At 36.9% G+C, this 21,003-nt stretch overlaps 1 protein-coding gene and 1 non-coding gene across 12 annotated transcripts in view; both read left to right on the top strand.

Annotated features, from left to right (window-relative positions):
• The window catches only part of ORC5 (origin recognition complex subunit 5), a 68,434-nt gene that overhangs the window by 12,467 nt on the left and 34,964 nt on the right, over window positions 1-21,003 (top strand). For all 11 annotated transcript variants that reach the window (XR_005854027.2, XR_005854029.2, NM_001030729.2 and 8 more), the window contains 6 exons: window positions 2,661-2,709; window positions 3,248-3,338; window positions 5,440-5,492; window positions 6,899-7,011; window positions 9,627-9,674; window positions 17,958-18,068. Coding sequence is in view for 9 of the 11 variants with exons in the window: in NM_001030729.2 (NP_001025900.1) it covers window positions 2,661-2,709; window positions 3,248-3,338; window positions 5,440-5,492; window positions 6,899-7,011; window positions 9,627-9,674; window positions 17,958-18,068 (465 nt within the window). In the remaining 2 variants the exon portion in view is untranslated. The remainder of the gene's footprint in view (window positions 1-2,660; window positions 2,710-3,247; window positions 3,339-5,439; window positions 5,493-6,898; window positions 7,012-9,626; window positions 9,675-17,957; window positions 18,069-21,003) is intronic.
• On the top strand, window positions 837-907 carry TRNAG-CCC. The gene has a single exon. It is a non-coding gene; the product is annotated as a tRNA-Gly (tRNA).

The following is a 21,003-nucleotide window of genomic DNA, read 5'->3' as shown; positions in this document are numbered from 1 at the left end:
CAGAATATTCAGTGAGACGGTTACTTTCAGTGTGTGAAGGAAAAATTCAAGTGAATGATCTTAGATAACCATTGCAAGCCTGGCTACAAGTTCTATGGTTTCTTATGTTTATTAAGTGTAACTTGTCACCCAACATTGTTAATACTTCATCAGTATGGGAAATTTAACTTAAAATTTGAAATAACTTCTTGTATTTTTCAGTAATTTAAAATGCCCCATTGATTTGCTTCCTACAGAGGATTTTAAGATTCCTAAGCTGTTAAGCAGCAACAACAAGCTAGAGCTCTGCACAGTTTTGCATAAACATAGCATACTAATTTGAATCAAAGGTCTAGAGAAGTTACAATTGACAGAGAGATTTTCATTGTCCTTCTGTTGGAATTAAAAATAGGTAAGTTAAGTGTTCTTGCAATATAATAACATATGAGAAAGCAAAGATATGTTGAAGGTATTCAGTAAAAGGAGCTTTAACCAGGTATCAATTGAGGAATCTAATAGCAAACAGTAAAAATAAAGTAAAAAAAATACATGCATTGACAATGACCTTTGCATAAGTAAAGCTGAAAAGCAATGCCAATTATTAGCTCAATTGTTGTTGTTTAAGTAAATATAGTTACTGTATACAAGGAAATTTTTCTTGTAGAGAGAACTCATTGAAATTTCAAAAGTTTATTGTGGTCAGATTTTGCCAAATAAGGTGATCTGAATGTTCCACTTGCATTTTCAACAGGAAAATATGTCTAAGTTTCAACTGAGCTTATCTGTTAACTTTAAAAGCTTTATATTTAGATGAGATTGTCTCTCCATCAGACATGATTCTTGCAGGGCCAGCAGTAGCGCCGCTGGTGTAGTGGTATCATGCAAGATTCCCATTCTTGCGACCCGGGTTCGATTCCCGGGCGGCGCAGGAAGTTTTTTCCCTTCAGCAATAGCGTGGATTTACCAAGGGGAGGTCATGCCTGACCAACCTGATAAGCTGCTATGATGAAACAACCAGCCTGATGGATGTGGGGGAAGCAGTGAATATTGTCCTCATGGACATCAATATGGCCTGTGGCACTGCCCCCCATTGTGTGCTCATAGACAAGGTGTTAATATTTAAGGGCTGGATGAGCAGAGTGTGAGGTGAATCAAAAACTGACAGAGTGGCTGAGCCACAGGAGGGTAATAAATAGTGGAAAGTCTAGCTGGAGAACATCTTCTCTCAATATTGGGTCCAGCCTTGTTTATCATCTTCATGACAGTTGGCCTAGGTGATCTTGTAGGTCCTTTCCAACCTTGTGATTCTATGATTCTATGACTAATGATCTGAATAGTGGAGCAGAGTTTGCCCTCAGTAAGTTGGCAGATGAATAACAAAGCTGAGAAGGCTGGCTGTCATCCCTCTACTCTACATGGTTCTGGTGAGGCCATGCCTCAGGTGCTGTGTTCAGTTTTGAGTCGCTCCCGGCAAGAAAGACGTGGAGGCCTGGGAGCATGTCCAGAGAAGGGCAATGAAGCTGTTGAGGGATCTGGAGCAAAAGTCTTCTAAGAAGCAGCTGAGGGATCTGGGATTGTTTAGCCTGGAGAAATACAGGCTCAGAGGAGACCTTGTGGCTCTCTATACCTGTCTGAACAGAGACTGTGGCGAGGTGGGAGTTGGCCTCTTCTCCAGTGTAAGTAGCAATAGAACTAGAAGAAATATCCTCAAGTTGTGCCAGAGGAGGTTCAGGTTGGATATTAGAAAAAACTTCTCAGAATGAGTGGTGAAGCCCTGGAACAGGCTGCCCAGGGTGGTGTTTGAGTCTCTGTCCCTGGAGATGTTCAAGAATCATTTAGATGTGGTACTAAGGGACATGGTTTAGTGGGGAAGCATTGGTGGTAGGTAGGACTACGTGATCTTGAAGGTCTTTTCCAACCTTGGTGATTCTATGATTCTAAGTATCTTATGAATCACTCCGCAGTGCCTAGCATAACCTAGAAATATGTATGTTACTATGTGTGATTATTAATATATTCTGGAATGATTAAATTTATGTGTTGAAGACACTGCCTTGAGTTCTGTCTGTTAACACAGAGATGTAGAAAGATTAAGTAGGACAAGAGGAGAACGAGTTCTAAAGATTGTCATTTTACAATATTCTCTGTGCTATTTACTTGACCATTTCAGAAAAGCTTGAGATTAGATCCCTGTCAAAAGTCCCACATTCTTATCTTAGAGAAAAGGAATTTGTGTGAATATGTGAATGTTAGGACAGTTTTTACAAATCATTCTTGCTTGTCTGTTTTAAGTACACGTTGCTTACTTCTGAACATGTTGAACTGCATCTAGACTCTGTAGTTTACTTCCATTACTCATTTTTCAATTGAAGGAAAAACATATTTTTTAATTCCATTTATAATGTTTAGTTATGTTATTAAAAAAAAAAAATAAAGATTACAGCCTTGGAGTACAGAAAACAGATTTTGCTGCCAACCAAGCTGACTATTTCAGCTTATATTTAATCTGCAAAAATGTTGTGACACTTCACAGTAGAATATTTGGAAGTAAAACAGCATAATTATGGATGAAATAATTGTTTTTGATTACAAAACTAATGAATTATGCCATGTTCTCTATTCTGTAGGTAGATCAAATGAATGATACCTTCTTACTGTGTTGTATTTTTTACTTTCTGTAGGCAGCACTCAATTTTTCTAAATACTGTGAACCAGTGGTCAGAAAAGAAGGTAAGCTCCTGTCCTTAATTTGAGCATGTGTATGAGAGTGCGTATGTTTTCCTGTTGACTTTTTGGAAGACTGTTCTGATCCTCACTTTGTTAATTTTTCTGATCACAGCAGTATCACTTAGGCCAGTTGCACCCAGTAGGTAACATTTGCAGTAGAAGCAGATTAAAGTTTCTGGTAGTGATGTTTTGAGAAAATGAGAGGGAAATACTTTGAAAACAGGCTACACCCCCTATACAACTTTCTCCTCTCTCAAGCAGCAGTACTTCTACAAAGTAGTGACAAAAATCATTTCTCTATCAAGCCTCAGAAGAAAATAAAAGCAGAAGTTCTGTCAAACTGTCCCAGAGTTCATCAGAATAACCACAGAGAAATAACTTTGCATTGTAGTGTGTGTATGCAAATGCATAACTGTAAGGCAGCATTTAGAGTCAGGGTGTTAGACTGATTGCGTTCTGCCTGTGACTGTTCAGATGCTGTAGATGTGGTTTGTGTTCCACGAGTTAAGCATTTAACAGAGTTTATTTTGGCTTGGTGCAGCAAAAGAACGTGACACTCGTAAACTCTGGAAAAACATTGAACCTCATTTGAAGAAGGCAATGCAGACAGTTTACCTCCGGGAAATATCCAGGTAACCTTCTGTGGTTTCTTTTTCTGTTTTTGTACTTAACAAGCTCTCTTCATAAATATTTTTTTTTGTCTCAATTAACTTGTGTGAGCAGTGTTTCTTTTTGCTAGATAGAATCTTTACTCTTTACCCTCTATTTCTTCCTTGACATATAATGCTAAAAATAAGATACCTTAGGAGAGATTTTTTAAATAAATTGGTACATGCAGCATATGAAGTAGTAAGTGGTAAGTGATAAGTAGTATGTAGTGAGTGAACCAGCAGAAATGGGTTGTAGTTTGAATTTCTGTGGTGGTCATCCAGATCAGTGTTGTCAAGAGTGGAACTGTCAAGCATGGAAATCCATCACCCATTGTACAGATACAATTACTGCTGCAGGTTTTGAATATCAATGTCCATTAGCTTTGTTTACTCATTAGATTTATGTATTTGCTGTGCTTTCTGACCCTTGTTTTTTTTTATCCAAGGGCAAAATGTTCCTTGTATACGATTATTATTCTTGACAGCATTTAAAGTTGCTGTACTGCTCATGCACTGAACTTACGTTGGTATAGTTTGAGATTCCTTGTTTATTTGGCTTGTGAGGCTGCTGTAGAATGGACCATGATATTCACTTTTTAATGATAGCTATTGGCTCAGGCTTAATGTCTTCTCTATCCTTCAGGTTTGCAATTCTGATATTATACTCTTGTAAGTAGGGATAATTAATTAATGCTTGATTTCTTTGTACTGATACATAATGATTTCTTCTTCAGTGAATGTCACTGAGGCCGTAGAGTATTCTGGTAACAGAACTTGGGTAAGCTGTAGAAGTTTTGGCTAAATGTCTTGGAAAAGTGATCTTTCCTTGAAACAGAGAATAGGTTTCCCTCTGTAAGAGCTAGACTTAGCTGTACAGAGGCGCATTAATTACTTTGTTTGCCTCAAATGTGTATCCATACTCAGTATTGATCTTTGTTACCATCTATTTGCAATCTTAACTTTTTGTATTCTGGAATGGTCCTTTCTAATCAGAGTGTGTAATCTAACATGATGATGTAAAGTAGCATATTAATGGTTCCCAAATAACTAGTTTTCCCTCTTTACTATTTTATTTGTGTATAAGTTTGAATTTTGCCATTTTTTATTATAAATTTCAGCTTTTTTTGCGTAATAGTTCTTGGATTTACTTCTGCATATCGGTAAGCACTTGAGGAATAAATATAACCTTATTAATTTTTTTGACCGTAGAACTGTAATTACATATAGGTTTTCTACTAATTTTAAGTTACAGCAATGGAATTTTGTTATACGCTTCTGTGCTGCCTGAACCAATATGAAAATGAAACTCTTTTCTACCTTTGAGGTAGACGGTGTATGAAATATTGGGTTAATAATTTGGTTGAACGTTCATTATGATTTGAGTATTACATCAGCTCTCATTAAGCTATTTTTCTAAGTTTTCATGGCTCGTGGCTGATAAACCTAATATGTGATAATAAATTATGGACAGGATTTCAGCTGAGGGACTGTTTGTGAGGATCTTTAAAAATGCAGTGGTACTTTGGTACTTGAATAAAATGTTACTGTTTGTAGTATACTAAGTGATAGTCTAAAATCATGACGCGCTAATAATGTTGTTCCTTAGAGGAAGCTTTAAGGTGACAATTTTGCTATTAAGTGAAGCACCTACTTGCAGACATTACTTTTCACTGTTAAAATGTTCTTGATTTTACCAAAGCTTTTCAGAGAAGAATAAAATCAGCTTTCTTTTTTTTCCACACAGACTTCAAAATTCCAGTATGGAGTAATTATAGTGTAGTTCTTGTTAGGATAAACACAGTTAAGCAATATGGAATGGAAAGGAATAGATATTTTATAATTAGTTTGTCCTCATTTTATATTAAGATATAAAAGTAAAACTTATTTTCTGTATTATTATTGAAACCTATATTCAATATAGTAAGACTTGATCTTTATAATTATTCTTTTACTCTGGCTTAGCTAGAGTTATGTAATTAAACTACCTACTTGGTATATGGGTTTTTTTTCCACTAAAAGAGGATTTTACATGGGAAAAACAAATATTAATTTATGTACTTGCATTTTCTTTCCTGTCTTTTAGCTCACAGTGGGAGCGATTACAGTGTGAAGAAGGAGAACTTGGGCAGATTAAAGGTGCCAAATACAGTAATTGCTAAAGCTTGTAATGTAAAATGTATACTCTTCTGATTGATTTCTGTTACCTGATAAAGCGTGACTGGAATTAATGTGGATGAGGATACCCAGTGTTCAGTTACAGTTCAGGGAAGAAATGATTTCTTTGAGAAGGCCTTCTACAAAGGACTTTACTATCTTTTCCCCTTCCATATGACCATCAAATGCTGTTTACCAACAGGTTAATGTAATATAACATAACATGCTTTAAAATAGTAAATTTCACTGTGGATATAATTAAGGAAATAGTGCGTGATGGAACGCTAATAGATCAGTTTTAGAAATAGACACTTCTTTATTAAACTGAATTGTCTACATGTGATTTTTTTTTTTAATTTGTTGTTCCATGTAATCAGCATGCAATACAAAACATTCTCATTGGTAAATTAAAGCTAAAACTTGCCGTAATTTAGTGACTGCCTGAAAAGAAATTACTAGCTGTTATCTAGGGTGCCTCACACTGTGAGCTCTGATTCTCAACCTTTAAACATCTTTAATTCCTTCATCTTTATTTGCTGATGTTTGTAAATTAAGCCATAAAGGTAGTAGTACTTCAAAGAGCAAGAAACAATTGAAGTAAATGAAGAAAGTACAAAAGGGACCTTTTAGTTGTCTCCTTACTTTGACAACTCATGAAGTAAGGTGGTTTGATGATTCTACATGAGCTGTGTAAAAGAAACAACTATGGTGACAAGAGAGAGGATATTTAAAAGGAAAAGATTATGAAGTACATTTAACAGAAGGAAGGAAAATACTCATTAGACTATACTACTAGTTCTTGTAATACGTAAGACTCTTATATTAATGAAGTATATTATGTAGCACACTAGGTCAAATGGAAAATGTTCTCAAGACTTCAAACTTCTTATTTTTTATAGAAAATAAGAGTATCTAAAAATGATGCTGAACTGTTGCTCAGAGATGCAGAGCTGGTTCCGGTGGCATGGCAGCTCAGTTCCTTGCTGAGCTGTGGTTTCCAGAGTCTGGAATGTCTATTCATTTGTTCTGTTTGCTGGAACGGTGTCCTTGAATGAAAGTATCCTTGAATTATTTTTAGGGAGATCACACTTCAGTGGTTTTTGAATTGCTGATATTTAAATACTGCATCCGCAAAAAGTCTGTAAGGAGTTCAGGATGTGTATTTTGTGTAGCTTCATGCCAGCATTCCTTGCACTTTTCCTGACTTTATATCTGTGGTAACAGCTTTGTCAAAAGAAGCCATACTCATTTACTTGCAGGAGTACAGCTGGAGAGAAGGAAATCTTATAGACTACAGTATTGAAACAGGAGAATACAAACCACTGTAATTTCAAGTCTGTGGAGGTTTATACATCACTGAAATCTGCTCTCAATTTTTTCTTTCACAGGACTTTCTGCACACGCACATGTGGAACTTCCTTACTACTCCAAATTTCTTCTAATTGCTGCTTACCTTGCCTCCTACAATCCTGTTAGAACAGATAAGAGATTCTTTCTTAAGGTAAAGGGTTTTTTTTTGTTTTCTCATACAGGAATCCAATTTTCAGCAGTAATGATTGTCCCAGTTTAAAACTCAGTTGAATTTTCTTTGTGTGGTATATTTATCAACATGTGCATGTGTGCAAGAATATATGGTATTCATGGCAGGTAAAGGTGAGCAACTGGAAAAAAAAGTAAGGACAAGAGAAGTCTTTAAGAATATGATTTTCTTCTCAAATTAAAATTGTGAATACATGTTTTGAAGTTTACTGCAGTTCCTAGTGAATGATATGCTATTCTCTTAATAGTTAAAATGAGTTTCATGTTTCTGCTACTGAAGGTTTTTCACCTTTCTGTCTTTATGGGCATAGAATCACAGAATCACTCAGGTTGGAAAAGACCTTAAAGATATCAAGTCCAACCACAACCCAACCATACTACCTTAACTCCAACAACCCTCCTCTAAATCATGTCCCTGAGCACCAGATCCAAAGGGTTTTTAAACACATCCAGGGATGCTGACTCAACCACCTCCTTGGGGAGCCTATTCCAGTGCTTAACAACCCTTTCTGTAAAGAAGTTTTTCCTGATATCCAACCTAACCTTACCCATGTGCAACTCGAGGCATCTTTTGTTCTTTTTTCTTGACCAAACAATTTCATAGTAAGTGCTTTGTTTTCTAAAAAAACGTTGTTGGCCAGATTTTTCTATGTTAGTCCTGGAACTCAAACAAGAAAGCCTGCAAGAATCAAGTCAAGTAAGGCATGTTAGCTAACGTGTTACACCTTTCTTGCTTCTGTTCACTGAACAACCTTCTCAATTTAATTTTTTCCTCTCTCTCTTTTTTATAATTTCTGAAGTTGATTTCCACTCCTGCATATGAACCATACTGAACTCTCCCTCAGTAAATGCAATGTTAACTTCTTAGGTTTTTGAAGCAGGGACAGTGTAGGCATTTCAATCAGTGACATTAAATATTTTCTCCAAGAACTGGGTGAAACAGAAGCTACTGTTCTTGCTGCAAGTGTCATCAGATAGCAATTAGCAGTTCAACACGTGCTGGGGCAAAATTCAGAAACAGGTGTGTCTCAAAGCCCAATGGTAACACTTTTTGGGTATGCCTTCAAGTTGTTTGTTCTTGAGTTATATTAACAGTGAAAACAGAATATGGTTTTGTCAGGGCTGTAATGAGATTGCAAGTAGATCACAGAAAAACATCTTTTTGAGTAGTTAACTAATGACTGCCAGACAGCAAAAGGCATGCAATCAAAAACATGGGCATTGAGGTGCTAATCTGCACTACTAGTATATGTGCTAGGCTACATGTAGTTGTGATCTGTGGGATTCTGGAATATTAAGAGCCCGATAGAACAGTGTAGTAATAATGGGCAGTGACAGATACTTATGTTAAATTTCAAATGCTGTGTGAAGATTAAATAAAAAATAAGTTGTTTTTAAAATATTCTTTAATAAAAAAGAATAATCTGTATGAATTCTTCATTATATTGATTTAAACAACACTAAATCTAACTGAAAATGAGCTCTGAGATTTATGTTTTGTTGTATTCACACAGAAACGAGTACCTGCTCAGTTGCTTTGAAACACCATTGACATGACCAAGTATTGATCTATATAAATGCTAAATGTGAGATTTTAATCATTGAAATAGACAAAAGATTCCTTTATTGGAGATATTTTTTTTAAAATTCATTGAGCGTGCTAAGAAGATATGCTTACTAATGCTTCTCAAAGTAGTGGAAACACATGTCAAGTGATATTTTGAGGAATAGCACTGTTAATGCTATTAATTAATGCTAATATGTTAACAAATATTTTAATGGTACCTCTCTGGTAATTTTGCATCATTTACACATGACATCCTTCATTTCTTTCTTTCTCTTAATATATTTTTAACCTATTTATTTATAACAACTTTACACCTTTTGTATCCTTATTTTGTCCTCTCATTTAAGACAAGAACACTTCATATTATCTTAGGATTTTCTTCTTCTTCCGTAAGGAAGCTCCTTTTTAAATTTCTTTTGTTTGTTTGTTTTCTTTTTGTGTTTCTGTTTGTCCTTTTCCTCCTTCAACTTGAACTGTCTTAATGTTGTGTAGTTTGTCGTTTTGCTAACTTTCAGACCGTCTCAATTCTGAAATGGAGGAGATTAAAAAATGAAAATTCAGATGGGTGTATTTTTAAAAAAATCAAGGGACCATCATTTGAACTTCTCTGGAATAAAAAAAGAAATGAAAAATCTTTCTTTTCATGATATGACTGAGGGTTGGAGGAAGAAGGTAGCAATGAGCAATATTAAAAACAAGTTTTCGCTTCTTCTCACCAGTTCTGGATTAGATCAGAAAAAATTAATTATTCATTCCATCAAAAAATATTAGAGTGTTGTTTTGTACCACTTGGGACACAATGAAGTGTGATTTTAGGACTTCTAGTAAGAAGAATTACTTAGCAGCATCGGAGACATATGTACTGGAGGTGTAATAAAAAAGCAGAGCTGTACTAGCATACTGCCAGACATAGTGCATAATTCTTTCTGATTCATTTAATTTTGTCATTGCAGTAGGAAGAGCAGAAAATAATGTGCATATCGTATTTGCTCTTGTCCATTGTTTTACAGCATCATGGGAAAATTAAGAAGACCAACTTCATGAAGAAACATGAAAAGGTATCTATTTTATCTTTCAAAGCTGAGCTTGGGAACAAAGATTTTCTCACTACTGCGCTATTGATTTCATACTTTCATACTTTGTATTATCCTGTATTCTTTACTGTAGAAACAAACATCACTTGAAAAAAGTTACCGGTGCATTTATTTTACATTATATACATTTCTGTATGATGCATGTTTTTATTTTATGAGAATTTAATGTACCTTAGATTAGTCCTCCATATCTTTTTTTTATAGCTAAATGTGCTCAATAAAGCAATTAAAAGGTCATCATAGATTGGCTTGGCTTGGCTTGGAAGGAACCTTAAAGATAATCTAGTTCCAATCTCTGTGCCATGAGCAGAGTTGTCACCCACCAGTTCAGACTGTCCAGGGCCCCCATCCGGCCTGGCATTGAATGCATCCAGGGATACCACCCTCTGAGCAAAAATGTAGATCTCTCCTTCTAGTTTAAAGCCTTCACTATCAGGCCGTGCTAAAAATGTGTCTCTTTCCTGTTTATAAGCTCCCCTCAAGTACTGGAAGGCTTCAGTGAGGTCTCACTGGAGCCTTCTCTTCTTCAAGCTAAACAAGCCCAGCTCCCTCAGCTTTTCTTTGTAGGGGAGGTTCTCCAGCCCTCTGAGCAACTTTGTGTCGCTCTTCTGGACCCATCCAACAGCTCCACATCCTTCTTGCACTGGAGGTCCCAGGCCTTGACACCATACTCCAGAAGTGGCCTCAAGAAGGCAGACCAGAGGGGAAGGTTCCCACCCTTCTGGAGGGAGGGTTCCCTCCCTGCTGCACCCCTCTTTTGGCGCAGCCCAGGGTAGCTGGCCTTCCAGGCTGCAGACATATACTACTGGCTCATGTCCAGCTTTTTGTCCACCAGCATCCCTGAGTCCTTCTCTGCAGGACTTGTCTCAATGAGTTTTTCTCTAAGTCTGTACATGTATCTGAGATTGCCCAGACCCAGGTACGACGCCATGCACCTGGCCTTGTTGAACATCATTAGGTCCCTGTGTGCCCACTTTTCAAGCTTTTCCAGGTCCCTCTGGATGGCATCTCTTCCTCTTGTGTCAGCTGTACCACTCAGCTGGTGCTATCAGAAACTTAGTGAGACACTCAATCCCACTGTATACCATGAATAAAGATAGCATGTGTAGAAGAGCCAGGTTTCAGAATTTCTGTTGAGTGCATTAAAGTAGCAAATGATTTTGAAAATCAAATCACTTCAATTCCTAGTTACGTTTAAGATACAAGGACTTTAAATTTGCATGTTGAGGCTTGAGAACTTTGCACTTCTGTCTGTTGTTTATGTAGGAAGAATCAATTGACCAAAAAAAAATTAATTATTCCATCAGACTATTCACTAAACTTGTCATGGTTATAAGTATCTCAACATAACTGCTTTCAGTGAAGCTGCACCGGTTTTTACTGACAGATGCTTGATGTACTTGGAAAGCAAGTACCTGTATGTGTGTTTGTAGATGTAATGTAAAAGGAAGAATCAAATTAACGTTTGTAACCTGTTGAGGTGCTTTTAGATGAATCCTAGAATCAGCAGTGCAGACAGCACTAAATCCATGCAGAAATCATCATTATGTCCTTCCTTTTCTGTGCCACATGCAGTGTGGGTGAAAAATTTAATTGGATAATTTCTTAGCTTAACAGCCCTTCCTTCTGAACCTGCCTGTAACTTCCTTGCTAATTTTTCTTTTGGCCCTGCAGGAGAGTAGAGTCCTTGGGTCCTATTTCTGTAGTGGTGCAGATTATACTTGTGAAAATTTAATCTTTAATTTTACTTAACTATTGCAACTTTAAGTAGATAAGTATATGTAGGAATTCTTAAGTCTTTGAATACACGTGTCCTGTACACATAGATGTTATGGGCATCTTCTCTCTGGCACATGAATTCCAGAGATCTTTTGGTGGAGCATTTAATTAGTTTAAGGATTGTTATCTTCTTGAAATACATCCACATCTTAATTAGTTGATAAATCATTTTCAGTTGAGAGAGAGGAGGGAATAATTGCTGTACCTTAGAGCAGGATGTTCTTCATGCAGCCTCTGTAGGAGCGGTGTTCTGTTTTATTCTCTCAGCAATAGGATTTTCAGCCTTAGTGATGAGATGGGAATAACCAGGGAGATGAGAACAGCTAGGAATGTGAAAGAAAGGGGAAAATAAGAGATTGAATGACAGAATATAGAGGTCATGGTCACCTTACCTGTGCTGTAGAGCTTGTTCTGTGTAATTGTTAAATGCGCTTATATCTGAATTTACTTCTTAGTGCTCCAAAGTGCTTCCGTTAATGATGAATTTCTTTCATTTTGTTACTGTTCCTGCAGCATCAGACCATGCAGACACAGTCTCTGCCCTGTAGTCTATCTATGTTTTTGTGGAAACAAAATACTATCAAGTAGGTACAAAAACAGAACAGGAAGAGGTACTGAAGAAAGAAGAGTAAATGAGGGTAACTGACAAGATCCGTGTAGTAATGTAAGCAATATTTAATGGCCCAAAAATTTAACATTTCAGTTATTTTTTCCTTTTTAATCTCCATTAGATTAGTTCTAGTTTTGTTGGTTTTCCATTTAGCCTACTACCGAAGTGTTGAGCTGTTGTTCAGAAAGTTTGATTAGATGTGTGCATTTAAATAAGCTTGCTTTGTTGCCCACCTGTAAGTAAGTTTCATAATCAGGACAGCCTAAATTTGCGCAAGATCTCATTCTTGTACCTTTGTTGCATTAAAAATTAATGTTCTTTTGAAGAGAATTAAAACTTTGTAACCCAATGCATCAAATATACTGAACAGAAGATATCTGCTATGTTACGTTAAACTGATTGCATGCAAGAAACTGAAATATGTCTCCGGGAACCATCGTTAGTAGGACAGAACTTTGTAGCATTTCGAGAGGTCCTTTCCTTCTACAAGAGCTCTGGTTTTCTTTATAGTCGACAGCTATATGATAGCTATGTTCACTCTTAACAGCTGATGCCAGAAATTCTACCTGCTTGTAGGCCAGAGTCTGGTTTTTGAAATTTTTTCAGGCACTGTACCTGCAATAGTAGAGAAAAGGACTGCAGGTCCCACAGGGATCTTCCAGACCAGCACTTCTTCTACTGCCCTCTGGCTTTTTTAAATATTGCACGGAGATGCATTGACCTAGATGTAACCTTGTGTATTTGATTTTACAGTGAAGGAAATGGAAATACAAGAATAAAGGATTACATATGCAGTGGTACAAGTAGGGGCTCTTTCGCTTGTGTTTTTCACACCAATTGTGTGTGCTTATGTACCTTTGCTTTGAAAAACTTGTCTAACATCATATTTAGAGTTCACATTCACTTAAATCCAGGTGGGTGCTGCATCTAAACTAGTCTCCTATAGATAGTGCAGAGCCAGTTGATGTGAGCATTGGAGTGCAGTGCAAGATTCATCTCGTGCTGAAGTAGGTTCAGTATTGAATTGGATGAATTGCACCATAAACTATATTGATTAGATTTCCACTGGCTATAATGGGAGCTTAGGAAACTAGTTTGGCTGTACATATCTACTTGGCAGGAAGCTAACATTAGGTGAAATAAATCCTGCCTTAAATGTTTAGGTACAGCCAGGCTTAAAATCTGGAGGCATTGCTTTCTAATTAGAAAAAGTAAATCTTTTGAATTCCCTGTGAGGGGGAAAAATTGCCTGTATTTACCTTGTTGCAGATAAAAGCAGGATTTGTTGGGTTTCTTCACGTGATTGATCTGGGACAATGTTTTTCCAGTTTAGTAAGTGAGATTTTTCCTGGTAAAGCTACTTTTGCAGGAATATGCTTCTAGAGGTAATAAGATGCATTGGTGGTTGTTTTATTTTGTTGGAGAGGGATACCTTGACTTTAACCTAGAATTTAGTTATTTATTTTTAATTTCTAGCATACACGCTATGATATTTCAGCTGTTTAACAATGAGGGAAATGTAAAAGTACTTTCTGCTCAGAACAGTGAGAAGTACAGTTCCATCTTTTAGCATATGATAAGAAAGGTTGAAAGTTCAGCCAATTGAGGCTAAGAATTTTCACCTTTTTGTGCAGGTAATTTAGTTTGGGTTAAGTTTTTACTTTTTAAGAATGGTTCTGATCCTCATCATTGTTCCTGAAATTTTGGTATGTGAATATGGGGTGTTCTGTATGTGGAAGAGATCTTTCTTTGTGAAATGATATGAGGGTTCCCTTGGGTTTTTGCAAGTACTATTCTATGCAGCATTTTGCCTCAGCTCATTCCAGAAGATCTTCATAAATCTTATTCTTCACTGCCTTCTGTTTGGAAGAATTTCTGAACAGTTCCTGCTCTTACAGGAATTTATTTCTGCAAAAGAATTCCAGTAAAGCGTAACTTCTAGAAGGAGCTTTTCATTTGATTTCAGTCTCCTGGCTTTGCAGAAGAAAGCATTTCTTGAATTGGAAAATCTGAATCTGTTAAAGCAGAGAGATGATAATGCGGAGAAAACAGTCTTGTGAAGTAACTGTACACTAAATGTAACTTCAGGAATTACTGTATGCTGATTGTGCTTGCTAGCTACTTGGGGTGTACACATTTTAATAGTTATTGTATGTTTGTTGACTTCTTCTGGTTGATATTGGAGAATATGTTTCACAGAACTGCTGCATTTAGAAGCAGAAGTTTAGGGGATGGTGTGCTGTTCATATCTTCCACCCTATCTGCAGTCTGACTGAGGATGCTGTGCTAGGGTGAATTGGGCTTCTCTGTGTATAAAGTTTTAGTACAGTTTTAGTGACATATTTCTGATATTACTGCTTTCTTTTTTAGCTAAGAGATAGTTTTAGGGACCCCTCCTGGATTTTACAAGCTAAAACATGTTTTGGAAGTGTTCTTTTGTTCCACTGAAGAAATGAGTTTTCTAAAAGCTAATGCCACAGAGGTGCTGTTGATATATTTGGGGGATGTTCTTTTCCAGAAGCATTTTTAAAGTATCTCCTGAAATTCCTCTTTAATCTTGGCTGCTTTGCTAGTAAGAATAGATCGACGTATGCTACAAAAAAGGAAGCTGAATGTCAAAGTAGAGAGAATGAAATGCACACTTGAAAGGAAAGAAGTGTTTTCCTTACCAAAACTTTTGACAGCCTGGGTATTGTAATCCTTATATTCCTGACAGTATATTGCATGTGTAGAGGAGAATTTCGTATTATCCAGTTCTGTGCTCTATTAGCCATACTTCTCTTTTTTGTAAAATGGCTTACTTTAAAAATACTTAAGAAAAAACTTTGTTGCCAATTGTTTTTTTTTTTTAATGTTGCAAAATGTTTTCTTTTGAATTCACTGTTACTACATGCAGTAGTCTGCAATGCCTAAAATGTCTATCACTTTGTCTGGTAGCAGCTCTTACCAGAAAAGGAGATGGCTTTGGGCTCAGCCAGCTGGACTCCTTAATTTAGGCAGCTGAAGTCATGGGAAGTGGATACCTGCTGGGCTCTCGTGCTTAGCAGTCTTAGGGCCACGTCTGGAACTGCATCCAGTTCTGCCCCATCTCCAGTACAGGACATATCAATGAATTGGCCAAGTTTATCCTCATGGTAGTCAAGGGCTGGAGCACTTGCCCTGTGAGGAGAGGCTGATAGAAGGCCTGTCCTGTACCTGAGTGAGAAACGCTGGGTGTAAGCTGGAACAAGATGTTTGTACCAGGTGTAAGAGAAAGACTTTTCTCTATAATGACAGTCAAGAAGTGTCACTGGCTTCCTGGAGAGGCAGAGTGCACTCTGTATCCTTTGAGGTTTACAAGACTGTTCTGATATAGTCCTGATTAACCTGTCTGGTCTCACAGCTGACCCTGCTCTGAGCAGGAGGGGTTTGAATTGAGAACTCCTGAAGCCCCATCTATCTGCACACTGATAAATCCCCACAAACCTTTTCTTCTCAAGGTTAAGCAGTTCAGCTCTCAGCATCCTCATATGACAGGTGCTGTGCGGCCTATTCAGTTTGCACATAAATTTAGATGTCTTTCAGTACAGTAGCCAGCAAAGCTCTTAGGTTGTTCAGTGGGAGTCTAGTCAGGATGCATAGAGTGATTTACCAGCCATTACCTGGGCATCTGCAGGAGGGTCCTTCTGACTCCATCGAGTGGGTCTCTAGTGAGTGCAGTGGTGCAGACTATTAAATTTAGGTCTTTGAATCATCAGGGTGAATCCTATTCTTATACTTCTCCACTTTGCTATTTAAAGAGTAAAGCAGTTTAGAAACTTATGAGAATAGATGAGTGGATGGAGAATTTGAGTCTATTAATGCTTAGTAGCAAATTAATGCAGCAGTTCATATTGGTCTGCTTCAAAGAAGAATGCTGTTGGTTAAGTTTCTTGAATTCTAGGTGCTTATGAAAGATAGGAAAGGTGTATATTAAATAACTTTCTTAAAAGCAAGTGTATTATCTACTTTATTTTGAAGATGAAGTCATGGTTTTGTGATTGTGACTAATCAGTGAAAGTGGCTTAGTTACGTATTTGAACTTAGTAGCTGTGATAAGCTTTCGTCCTCATGCATTATATCCAATGATATTTGGTTGTTGGTGGAGAAGAATTCATCAGAGCTATTTTATGTGTTCTTGCAGCAATTATGTGAAAATCAGTGGGTCTGCAAGTTGGGTCTGCTTTATATTTCTACATGGCTTGTTATTGTTCTTTGCCTGAAGTTTGGTAGATTCTGTCTGAGTTCAGAAAGTCAGTTTTCTGAGGTTGCAGCAGTGAAGCTTTAGTCATATATATAAAAGTGAATGAATCTTGTTGAATTGTGTGAGTGAGGAGGTTGGATCAGATAACCTCCAAAAGTGCCTTCCAGCCTCAACCATTTTGTGATTCTGTAGTCTAATATAAGTGAACCTTTGTCTTCAACATCATTGATTGACACCAATTCTGAATCCATGAAGTTTAAACCTGGAAACAGTATTGATTTCTAGAGAAGTTCATAATTTTAGAAAATCTTAAATTGCCAGAAGACTTCAGCTATTTAAGATTATCTAAAATTAAGAACTTATCACAGAATCAGTTGTTTTAGACCAGAATGTTACCTGTTGTTTCAGTATAGCATTGACAGGAGCCAATGTATTTCCTGGTCTTATAGCAAGTTTTTACTGAACTGAAGGCCTTACTTGAAACATAGAGCAAGCAATTACAGTGCCCTTCTGCCTACTTATTAGTTTTCTTTATTGGAAATGACTAAAGTAAAAGCCATGACTCAAACCCATGAAAATGTGATCAGATTTAATAGTGGAAAATCAGATGAGCTCTGTTAAACTATAAAATATCTACTCTGTTGATTTACTATAGTCATGTTGAAGACCATAAGGCTGCCTATCAGAGTGGTTTAATATGGCATTTAAGAAGAAGAACTCTTGTTCTGAAACATCTGATGGCTTTTTCTGTGGTCATGTAATTGATGCTTTACTTCTAATCATATTTTTGTCAAAAACAAACTGAAAAGCACCTCATGCTACTGTGTGTGATGTAAAATTAATGTGATGTGGCTTATTTTGTTTTTATAATATTAGGATTTCTGATTTCCAGCGGGCTTTCATAAGAACTTAATACAACTGCTATCAGAACAGAGAAACTAGTGTTAGGTCTAAGAGAGGAAAAGATTAGCTAAAATGAGTCAAAGTGGGTATTGTGATACTTCAGCAGAACCTCCTCCTTATAAACATTTTCAACATGAAACTATCTAGTAAAACATTTGTTTTCTGTAGGGAAAACGCCACAAAAACATGCTTAAAAAAACATTCACTGCGGATTCTTAAACTACTGTTAAGTGTAGTACTTTTCAGGTAATTGTGGATTACAGACTGTAGACAGTAGAATGAATATGAACATTTTCATTTTTCACTAGCTAAAAAATTGTTAGCTTTTAAGAAGTCTAACGTGTCCTCCTATTGATAAACTGAAGAAAGCTATTTGTACCTTGTCATAAAATCTGGTCTTCCCTCTTTAATCTATAGATCGGACAAGTAATTTAATAGGACAAGTAAATCTATAAATCCAGTGACAGGAAATTTGGCATCAGATCCTTTGTTGTAGCTCAAAATGTTCCCATTTATTGTGCAGTTTGAACTCTTGCCATGTTAACTAGAGTTCTCTGTATTTTTATATTGATTGAAAAGCATGTATTCAGTGTTTTGCATAATATATGTGAGGCCATATATATATAAGACTACTGTGATTATGCCTCCCTAGAGACTGCAAATTACAAGAATAGCATCTTGGTGATACTCTGGGAAAAATCTCTTGGATTAAAAACTCTTGCTTGTTTTGCAGACCAGCAATCACCTCCTTGGACCAAAGCCATTTCCTCTGGACAGATTATTAGCAATATTATATAGTATTGTGGACAACAGAGTTGCTCCAACTGCAAATATATTTTCCCAGGTGAGTACATATATACTTGCTTTTATTTCCTGTCTATTGTGTTTGGAATTTTTGGAAAGGTTTCACACTGGTATGTGTGTGGGGTTTTTTTTGTTGGTTCTTTTTTAAGTCACTATTTTAATAGAATATAATGGAAAAATTAAAATTATTAATTTTTCATTAACATTATTAATTTAAGTTGAAGTCTCGTGGTAGTATTTATCTGTATTAGTAGTTGTGAATACAAGCTTTTACCTGTGTAATGATCTGAAACTTTATGATAGCTATGATTTTTCTTGATCGTGGAATGTTATCTGTGTTGATTAGCTTGTTGGATTCTCACTTAAGTCTGTTAGCGTTCTTGCATTTCAGTTTAAGTGTATTAATGTTCTCTATTCTATGGACAGAATTAGTCGCTGATAATGTGTTACAGAAGTTGTAGCAGTCAAGAAAGAGCAGCGGAGGACTAAGGTCTTTTGAAGGTGAAAAGTACCTACTGTGGAACATGTATGTCACAGGGATGATATTTTTCATTTGGACCAACTTTGTTTCTGAGAGGGGAGTCAGTCTCCCATTTCACTAGATGGCAGCATAACTATAGCACTGAGTGAAATGCAGTAAATGTAGGATTCTCTCTGTTCTCTCTAAAGCTCTGCATTTATCAGTTGTAAATATCTATTCTGTATAAATAATTTCCTAATGTCAGCTTGGTTCTTAGAGCTTTCATATCCACTTTAGCAGATCTCCCTTTCCACTGCTTTCTTACTTTCCAGTTGTGGTTGACTTTTACTTAGAAATATTTTCTACATCTACTAGATAAGTCTCAAATCAGAGATTACTTAAATGTGATGTTTGTTTTCATGCAGAGTTCTAGGAAATATGCTTGAGATACCTAACCGGTTCTGCTGCGGTTTTAATCATCACTGTTCAGCGTTTACACACGTTTAAGTTGGCAAAGTTCATCTAGTTCAGCTCTCATATTTGCAGAATAATCCACAGCAAATAATACACATTTTAAAATGAAGAAATGCAAGACCAAGTGAATTATATAGTGCTTTATTTAATCAGTGGTATGTGTATTTGTTAATAATGATAGGGACCTAGGTGCTTTACAGGTGCAGTAGGCAGCTACATCTTCATGCAACATCTTCTCTCAAACTCGAACGTAGCTGAAGGTTATTGGTTAAAAGTTAAAGGTTACTGTAGGATCTGAGGCATGTGACCTTATTAGATATGAACCTCAAACGATCTGTTAATAAAAATATCTACTTTTCTGTACTTAGATCAGTGAATGTCGGCTTGTAATCTGCACCTCCCAGGGGAGGTCAATGCTTTAACTTTCAGAGGCATTCAGGAGGAGACTTAAAAAAAAAGAAAAACAACGCAATTTATAGAATCATAGAATCCTGAGAAGGGACCTCTGAAGACCATCTAGTCCAACTCCCCTGCAATGAACAGGGGCACCACAGCTAGATCACGTTACCCAGGGCCTTATCCAACTTTGTCTTGAAAGTCTCCAGGGACGGGGCATCAATCACAACGCTAGGTAACCTGTTCCAGTGCCTCACGACCCTCACCATAAAAGATTTTATCCATATATCTAACCTAAGCCTACCCTCCCTGAGCTTGAAGCCATTTCCCCTTGTTTTATCACCACAGGCCTGGCTAACGAGTCTGTCCCTTTCTTTCCTGTAGTTCCCCTTTAGATACTGACAGGCCACTCTCAGGTCACCTCGCACCTTCTCCAGGCTGAACAGCAGCCCCAGCTCTCTCAGCTTGTCCTCACAGGAGAGGTGTTCTGTTCCATGGATCATTTTTGTGGCCCTCTTCTGGAGGTGGTGCTCCAACAGCTCCACATCTTTCCTGTACTGAGGATTCCACATCTGGAAGCAGTACTCCAGATGTGGAGTGTCCTTTCGGACATGTTTGTGTCCTGTACATTCTTACCTTTCTCCTGTCATTTCACCTCAGGAATTCGCTGTGCTCTCAGAAGAACTCCTAACTGTGTGAGTATTTGAAGCTACACAGTTTCCTATAAGCAATATCATATGAAAGGGCATCAAAGGTTATTGAACCAGGCTGGTCCAGCCTTTGGCTGGCTTCAGCCTTGTAGCTGCTTAGAGTTTCTTTGGAACAGAAAGAATTCAGTGATCCTAATGTGAATAAAAATGCCTAATTTTAGACAACAGTATCTATTCACTTTTTTTTCTGCTGGCTGAAATGTCAGAGGTAGCCTGAGACAAATTGCTTTTTTATAAATGCATGGATTCTTTAATTCACTGTACTGTGAAGTTTGTTGATCAGTCTAATGGCATCGTATAGAGAAAGGGTTGTGACTTATACCTTGACTGTTCTGGTTTGCTGCATTCAGTGCAATGTATCTATTGATTTAAGACACGGCATTGAAGTTGAAACTTAATACAAAGGCACAAAGACATTATCTCAGTTAATGACGTTAGTTGATCAACAAGTATAGAATGATGGTTAGGTCAGTAAGAAATGGTGTCTTATAAGGCTGTTACAGAGTTGAATAAAATACGATACAATCCAAGTAATGTTTGGATTGGTTTCACTTGTTCTGCCTACTGTTCATCGGCCATATAGGTACTTCTTGCATTAAACCTTTCTTTCTCTTTTGTTAAATATTTGAAGCCAGGTGTTGGTGATTTTAAACATAGTTGTTTCATTTTGAAGTATGAAATAATTCAACACTAGATGGCAGTGTTATCAAGGAATTGTTATCGTAATTTTTTCTTCTCCAAATATGCAGATTGGACTGTGAAGGCGTGTTAGAAGGGTTCTGTTGCATTGTAACTAGGTTAGGGCAAACAGGTTGAAATTAAATTTACTGATACCAAAATAAAGTATTGTATTTTTTTTTTCTCTGTAGGAACAGCTTTTGCATTAAATTTCAGTCTGAAATTCATTTCTAATGTAGAATAGCATGGAGCAGAAT

Source organism: Gallus gallus, chromosome 1 (assembly GCF_016699485.2).
Source record: "Gallus gallus isolate bGalGal1 chromosome 1, bGalGal1.mat.broiler.GRCg7b, whole genome shotgun sequence".
NCBI lineage: Eukaryota > Metazoa > Chordata > Aves > Galliformes > Phasianidae > Gallus > Gallus gallus.
This window is presented reverse-complemented; position numbering and strand designations above follow the sequence as displayed.